This window comes from Electrophorus electricus, unplaced genomic scaffold (genome assembly GCF_041902795.1).
Source record: "Electrophorus electricus isolate QZ-2024a unplaced genomic scaffold, ASM4190279v1 Scaffold29, whole genome shotgun sequence".
Lineage (NCBI taxonomy): Eukaryota > Metazoa > Chordata > Actinopteri > Gymnotiformes > Gymnotidae > Electrophorus > Electrophorus electricus.
Window position 1 is genome coordinate 2,900,713 of NW_027658572.1, and position 8,381 is coordinate 2,909,093.

Genomic DNA, 8,381 nt, shown 5'->3' on the forward strand with positions numbered 1-8,381 from the left:
TGTTTTGTTATCCTACCTATCGAACAGTTCTACCTAGATTTAATGCACTTATGTACATTAGCATTAGTCCAGGCTTCTGGTGTTTATTTTGGATGCATATATTATAATTAGGCTACTGTGGACATTTGTATTTTGTATAGCTACAGCACCTGTACTTCACACACGTGTAGTAATCGGATCTAGAAAGTTGCCAGCCCTATTAAAATATTAGATTTATAGTATAATAGTTTCATTAAACAGACAACGCGTTAATCACAATAATTTGCATGATGATTAATCTTGAACCAAAAATCTCGCCGGGAGCTGTAGTTCTCTTTCCAGACACACACCCAATAAAACTGTGCTTGATCATTTCTTATTGATAGCCACTGACTATAGGATCAATAGAATAGTACAACCAAATAACCTTTAATGTTTTGCTTTACTGTAATACAATTTAGAATTGCGATGTTACCCTTTTAAGAAGAACTGAACACATTGTGACAAGAGCAACTAGATGAAGCTTTATTGACATGCTGGTCAAGGACTCACATCCAATATGTTTAAAATACATTAATTGAGGCCAAGTGCAGCATAAAAAAATATTTTAACTTCACACAGAACCAAAACCATCAACATCAAAATATAAATGTATAAAAATATGGGTATTGTTAAAAAAAATGTTAAAAATGGGGCCTCCCACAGAAAGGCATGGCACAGTCAGCGACTTCAATTCAAAGTTTTTTATTCAAAGTAAAAAAAAACAAAAACAAAAAAACACTTGGGCAGGTTGGTGGCGCTCTACACGAACTTGGGCAGACGCTTGGGGCTGAGCGGGATGTATGTGGACATGTCGGAGTGCTGCGCCGTCACCCAGCTCATGACGTTCGCCCGCCGCAGCTGGGAGTTGGGGCCAAGGAAGGGAAGGAAGGGTTAAACAACAAGATGAGTGACAGCAAGGAAAGTGTTAGGAAGGATTTCATAATGGCTTTAAAAAGACGAGGCGAGGGCACCTGGTGGGCTGGACTTTGGTGTCATCTTCGTCCTCCGAGTCGCTGGAGATGATGATGACGCTCATAGCTGGGCTGGGCGTGTCAGAGATGACAATGGGCTCCGATGCGTCGCCCATGCCATGCACGGGGGAGGACACAGGTCTGGCACAGGGTCAGAGGAGCACGTCAACACTCTCAACACACACTGCACACTCGAGTGAACACACACAACCTATCACCAAAGTGTGATGGCACAGAGCCATCCAGCACTTGTTACAACAGTTGTACCCACAATGCAGACCCACACACTAGACCAGTAGGTCTCGAGTCCTGTTCTAGGGTTCCCTTGCACTGAATTAGTGTGGAGTTTTAGCGTTAATGCCAGCCATTATAAAGTGCAATAAGAAGCAGGGAGTACCTAGCCCGGCTCTCTGCTTGGCGATCTTTTGACCTCTTGAACCCGCCCTGCTGTGCCGGTTGTCCCACCTGGCTGTGCTGGGCGAGCCAGCTGCTGAAGGTGTCATTGAGGTTGGCAGCTGTGCTGGCCCCGCCCCCCGCCCCACCCCCACTGCCAAACAGGCTCTTGCTGCCATCACACCCTGTGCACTGCCGATTGCAGATCTCCATTTTCTGGAAGCAAGATTTCACACTGCAGCGAGAGAGAGAGAGAGAGAGAGAGACACGGGCGGGGGGCAAGTTACAGTACTACCATTTGGATTTGTAAATTAAGATGGTGTTCCTTAATTTTTTTTAAAAACTGTGACATGTAGATTGGAAGGCCTGGAACAACTCACTGGGCACTTTGAGGGAACTGGAGGAGGTGGCTCATGGTGACAAACGGGTGCTTCAGGGCCTTCATCGGCGTGATCCGTTTGTCAGCGTCCAGCGTGAGCATCTTGTTCAGCAGGTCGATGAACTCCCGCCGGTCTGCCTTCTCCGCCGAGACGTCTGCGCCTTCCAGACTGGTCGCATTGACCTGCGTGAGAGACCCAGGGGTGAGTCATATTAAACACCAGCAGAGGGCACCGATCCACCTAAGACGCAGCAAGTTCTGCAGCAAGTTACTATGCATTGCTCTGCCTTTCGTAGATGCCGTTCTCCAGAGCGATTCATGTGCGTTCCTCATTATAACGGCACGAACGCTCGACCTTTGAGCTAGCACCTTGCTCAACCTGCTCTACAACGTGAGCCGTGGAAGCTGTTTCTCACGTTCTTCAAATTCACATCACAACAGTAAAGCAATGCGTACAGTTATGTGCACAAAAGCCAAAATAACCTGCATCATGTCGTCAAGACAGGTGAAAATGTACTTCCGTGTCTCTTTGGACTTGATGCCATGCTCTGCCTCATGCTCTGAAGGCGTCTGGAGAAAGGAAAGAAAAAAAATCAACCATTCAGCTCCACCATAAAGTTACATGACATCATTAAGTTACATCCCTTATGAAACAAACACATGGTATTTGGCATTGAAAGACTGGCAAACCTTGAGTCTCCACAGGGGGCAGCTGGAGTCAGGGCTCCTGTGGAAATAATAGTTGCTCTTGGTCCCTGCGCTCAGCAGGTACTCTGCTGGTAGGCCCTGCGTCTGGGAGATGTAACGGATCTGCAGAGACACCACACGGCAAGAGGATTACGACTTTATTTTGTGTTCATCCTTCCATTTTCAAAATGCATGTATAAAAAAAAAAAGAAAAGAAAAACAGGCCATAGAAACTCTTATTTATATTATTCCTAAAAATAAGCTAGCCAAAGCAGTAGCTAAAAGCTCAAACCATACATTCACTCTCTTCCTTGCTAGCCATTATGGACTCCCTAACAAACTGCATAGTTAGAAGAACGGCCATTTCCATTAGCAACACTACGCCACTCTTTTCACAAACAAGATTTACGTCATCATCACACAGTGAGAAAAGTGTGAAAAGAAAGTGAAAGAACCGACCCCAAATCAGCGAAATTCTACAGAGCTCCGTGAATCCAAGCCCAAGATGCGTGAAAAAGACTAGGCACAGCTCAAAGGCCCGTGTGCTTACCTGATCATATTCAGAGGCTCCCGGATACAGGGGGGAGCCCAGAAACAGCTCGGCGATGACACAGCCCAGCGACCACATATCCACGGCCTCGCAGAAAGGGAGACCCAGGATGATCTCAGGTGACCTAGACCAAAAACACAGATATCGCCATCATGAAATAAGTCTCGGCTGATTCCGTAGTTTGTGGTGATTCGGCGGCAATTGCTTTAACACAAACGGTGCTGAATTCATTCATGAAAATGTAAAAGGTTTAAATAGTATTTTGTTGATGAGTCCAGGTTTTTTTTTCCCCCCTACACACCACTTTACATTACACACCCACTATTCTAACATGGAACTATATGCAAAAATGCACTGACACTACAATGATGTTCTGTTTTCCATTAAGTAAATACAGAGTATCAATGCAGTTAAACACTGTTACTCGGTAAACAACACGGTTAATTAACGGTATAGCTACAATGCAACAGCAGTTTTGTACAGACATGACCAATACTAATATTACCAAAGCCTGCAACTCGGAGCATCTTAACTAATCTCAGACATTGAAGAGGGTTCATCAGGTATTTTGCTAAATAACAGCACTCACATGAATCACTAAAATTAAACCACTTATAAATCAAATATGAATCAGTCGTGCTCCAGTTAACTGTAATGCTTATCACGATTTTAATGTGTAGCAGGGTCATCGCAACTGCCAAAATGTGCAGCTCTACTCTAAAGCACACTCGAGTGCAACAAGTGCACACTTATTTCTAACACGCCTCAGCACGTGTCCCTCACCGGTAGTATCTGGTCTGCAGGTAGCTGGAGCACACGGCCTCGGAGACGTGGCTAGCCGAGCCGAAGTCGATGACTTTGACCCTGTACGGCTGCCTGACGGGGTCCACCAGCATGATGTTTTCGGGCTTGAGGTCGGTGTGGATCAGGCCCAGGCTCTTCAGCTTCATGAGCGCTTTGGCGACCTGCTGCAGCACGGGCCGGACGCACTTCAACAGAAGCGGGCTGAACATGCTGTCCTTCAGGAAGTCGTAGAGGCTCTGCCCCAGCATCTCGAACACCAGGCACATGTGCTTCTTGTGCTGGAAGCACTCATACGCACGCACGAAGTTGAACTCGTCTGCGTTCTCCCTGCTCAGCCGTCTCAGGATGCTCACCTGAGGAGGAGCAAATGAGGAAAGACAGATTTAATTTTTCTGCACTTTTTTTTTTAATACACATCCAAACAGGTATGGCTTATGCAATTGTAGCTAAGCCTTCTTTTTATAGTAAGCTTCAAGCTGTCCATGTGTTATCTGAACTAGTTCCTACTGATGCTTTGAAAATTAGAACTAGTGTGCTGATACCAAACACAAGTGTTTTTGTGCTACCCTGGCTGTATACAGATTCCACAGTGTGAGTTAGCACATCTGATACCAACAAACAGAATCGGGGCTACAGCTGATTCCATATCAAAAGCTCCAAAAAAGCAGGCAAAACTTTCCCACCTCGATCTGACCCTGTCGAGCAAAGAATGGATGGTTTTTCAGGATCTTGATGGCAACCATTTCATTGGTGTCCTTCTTGGAGCATTTGGCCACCTGGCCAAAACTTCCACAACCAAGGTAGTGCAGAACCTCGTAGCTGTTGGAGGCAGAGCAGAGGATTTCATTCTGCACCAGCTGGTATTCGCAATCACTTATCGATTTGCTGCTATCTGCGGTACAACCGGAGTACGCAATGGACTGGGTGGAAGAGGTGGTTGTTCCGCTCCTGGCCACGCGCTTGGACAACGAAGGAGTGTAGAGATCCTCCAGGATCTGTACGCTGTCGCTGCTGTGTTCCCCTTCTCTCTTCCTCTTCAGGCTGCACCGCTTCTGACGGGCGTCTTCTCCCCGCTGGCTGGACGACGACGCAGCCTTGTCTGAGGCTCCAGAGGGGGAAAAGACCAGGGCAGGTAAGCCATCGGTTGAACTGAACCCTGGATCCGAGGGCCAGGGCGTCCCCGGCCGAATCCGAGGACCAGGACTCCGCAGGTAGTAATTGCTCTCGAATTTTACTTTCTTGGCGATCCCACTGGAGGAATCTGAAGGGGAAGAGAATATTCCTTTAGGGAAAGATGAAAACAGGGCCACTAACCAAAGGAATGCTATGCAGATCTAGTTAGGGGCTATATTCAAAATTAAAACTAAAACAGCAGATTTAAAAAAAAACAACAACAACAACAAAACACGATCTATGATTTAGCTAACGCTAGCTAGCTAACGCTAACGCTAACCGCTAGTTAACTTCATAACTTACCCTCAGTGTTGATTATTTTCCCACCTTTAACCTTACGGAAAGAAGGCTCAAGAAAACCGAACGGATATAATTCATGATCATCCATGTTGTTCTGTGGTTCTTAATTTAAAGAATTGAAATTATTAGCACGCTATATCGACCGGAGTGAGAAGATTTCCACCAAATATCAATTCGCTACTCTACGGACTCTTCGTTCCATGGCAACAAGGTGACATGGACAGGTGTAACGTCATAAAATGGAATTTCAAGTGCACGTATTGAACCTCGCCAGTAGACAAGATAAAAGCTCACATTTATTTTACTCTTTGTCCAGACATAATCAAAACTAGTGTCTGCTTGTCCGCCTGCTGCACCTACGGGCCCAAACTGGCAGACTCATATAAATCACTTGATAGCATCGAATATTAAGTACTACATTTATCAACATAACATTTCTTAGGACTAATACATGTACCTGCTTACCGATTTCAGCCGTCTACATGCATCCGTTCTCCAGAATCCCACGCTAAATATTTCGTGCTTTTCTGGTAAATTTCCACAACAATCGTGCCTGTCATTTTAAATGGCATTTTAAAACATGCTTCCAGTATAAGATAACTTCAGATTTTGTCAAAGAAAATTCAATTACATAAAAAGTGGGGTGGGTGACTATTATTTACTTCATATGTTTCCTGGGCAAGTGGCGTGAAAGGCAGCTGTTTCAACAAATGGAGGAGGTGTAGATGAAAACGTAGACCCTTCACTTGTCTTATTTAGTTCTCCTTTTAACCGTTTAAAGGTCCGCGTGCTGTCAATCAGCTTCCCATTTATTATAAGAATGATTTGAACGCCAATACTTTTGGACATCATGGAAAGGAAGAGGCTTATTTGAGCTGAAGTTTATGTGGAGTTGTTTGGGAGCTTCTAGCATGGACTAGCTACAATGTATAAAGTATACTATTTCTTTACAGTATTATGGTATAGATTCTGTGGATTCCATATATACATTAAATGTAAAATGTTGCCCAGTTATGTCAGAAATAGCAAACAAAAACCACAGGCTCCAAGTTACTGAAAGAGAAGTATTAAATGAGGTCCTGGTAGAGCATACGTGCAGGTTTGTCAGACATGTTCATGAGGAGTTTAACTGAAGCAAAATCCTCATCACACACCCAAGGAGTCAAAGCCTGCAAAATCCCCAAGTAGCAAGACTGCATCCAGGTAGCACTTGCTGATGGAAAGCAAAAAATAGTGCTGTATCCTGCTCTGTGCCTCATCCACTGTACCAGTCTCTTAGTATTGGACTTAGTGTGGTTAATCAATCTTTGACTGTGCTGATTACATTTATGTCATTTAGCTGACACTTTTATTCAAAGCGACAATTATGACTGAGTACGATTTGAGCAATTGAGGGTTAAGGGTTTTGCGCGGGGGCCCAACAGTGGCAACGTGGCAGTGAACCAGCAATCTTCCGAGAACAAGTCAAGTACCTTAACCGTTGAACTACCACTGCCTGTGTTTATATATTGTACTATTTAAAGATTTTGCAGTTACTTGGATTTTGTCAATATAGCAACATGCCCTCAGTCCAGCAGAACAGGAAATCTGAAACCTGATAAATTACCTGTTTCAATTTTTGTTTTCTATTTTAAACACACACAATCCCAAAAAGATTTCTCTGTAGTAATACAGTTCACTACTATAGTTATAGAATTAGCTCCAATTACCCCACAATATCCCTTTAAATTAAGCCAAAATTCAAAGTCTGAGGTGAAGATCCTATAAAGGTTACATAAGAGCTTGATGTTACATGTGTTTTGAACAAATACTGCCACTAAGTGCCAAAGAACTATTTTTTATAGTTACACCTCCCATGGAATTCAAAATACAACAATCAACTTGTTAAACACATTAATCACACATTGCATTTGAGATACATTTAATACAGTTTGTTAGTCTGTTTGTAAAAAACACTATTTTTTTTTAAAAATGAAGGCATTAAAACAAACAATAAGCCCAGAAACTACAATAATCAAGTTCAATAATCGAGCTGATGTTCAATGTCCGAATCCCTCATGTCTCTCCGTGTTCCTCTTCCTCTCACAGGTAAGGATACAGGCTTTCCTCTGGCCGAGCGAGTAGGCCACGGGCCAATGGTAGGGCTGGTCAGGGAGCTGGTGACGAAGGGAGCTGCTTCCTGATCTATCGTGGGATGACATCACAGACTGCTGGACCTGTAGGAGGAGCCAAAAAAAAAAAAGGGCACCAAGATATCGATAGGTATGTCAATATTCCCAGGCCCCAGCTAAACTACTGCCCAACATTGGAAACCTATTATAGCGTGTAATTATTATGAACCTATTATAGCGTCTAGATTCCACTATTACTGCCTCGTAGTAGCAGGGCTCTGCTGTACTATAAATGTGTTTCTGTCTTCTACTAAAAGTCTCTTTTGGCAGTGTAATTTATTTTGGTCAAATGGCTGCATGACCGTTTTCAAAACAAATTTATAGAGGTGTTGGTGAGGTGATCCTTCCTGAGTTCCCCGGCCAGCAGAGCATGAATGACCTGAGTGGGCGAGCAGCTCTGCACCATGGCACCGAGCGCAAGGTCCTTGTCCTCCCTGATGAAGAGGTTGCTTTCGCCCGCCTTGTGCGGCAGCATGCAGGCAACCAACTCCGCCTTGGCGTCCATGGCCCTCCACAGGTCGGTGGACATGTGCGCCAGTGTTGTCATGGAAGCACGCGACACCATGGAGCTCAGATTCTTCAACTGAGACAGTGGACATGGGGCTCAGGTGTTCAGGCACTCCATGGGGATGTGCCTGTTTAAACACGCCGATCGGACTCATCCGATATGTGGCAGATTTACTTGGTGTGTCAGAGAAGGAAAAGCATCAGTTTGTACTACCTACCATGTTTAAGGACAAGATATTCCTCGCTAGAACATTCCAAATTGACTCTTCATCAGGTTAGAACCATTTTGGTCACAAAACAGAGCAATTCCAGCTCGGACAGCAAAATGCGAAGATCCTTTTTGGGCCATTGTTTATATGATTTGATTAGAGAATCTTTTGTCGCTGAGAGGGCCCCTCTGGACCACAGTCAGGCACACATCGTGG

At 44.5% G+C, this 8,381-nt stretch overlaps 1 protein-coding gene across 1 annotated transcript; it reads right to left on the reverse strand.

Moving 5' to 3' along the window:
- Positions 1-780: 780 nt before the first annotated feature.
- LOC145655608 (homeodomain-interacting protein kinase 1-like) lies at positions 781-7,978 on the reverse strand. Its single transcript, XM_081709100.1, has 10 exons — positions 7,861-7,978; positions 4,489-4,904; positions 3,785-4,158; positions 3,002-3,125; positions 2,455-2,574; positions 2,248-2,334; positions 1,766-1,947; positions 1,390-1,620; positions 1,007-1,133; positions 781-879 (listed from the first exon to the last, which is right to left on the reverse strand). The coding sequence occupies exons 1-10, from the start codon at positions 7,976-7,978 to the stop codon at positions 781-783; spliced, it is 1,878 nt and encodes a 625-aa protein (XP_081565226.1).
- Between the last annotated feature and the right edge of the window lie 403 nt (positions 7,979-8,381).

Bases quoted from the DNA above. Each gene is read 5' to 3' on its own strand.
- LOC145655608 (XM_081709100.1), bottom strand. From the start codon at position 7,978: ATGTCCACCGACCTGTGGAGGGCCATGGACGCCAAGGCGGAGTTGGTT. The intron at 3,126-3,784 runs GTGAGGGACACG...TTTTTGGTCTAG, and splicing joins CTGCAGACCAGATACTACCG to GTCACCTGAGATCATCCTGG. The intron at 1,134-1,389 runs GTACTCCCTGCT...ACCCTGTGCCAG, and splicing joins CAAGCAGAGAGCCGGGCTAG to ACCTGTGTCCTCCCCCGTGC.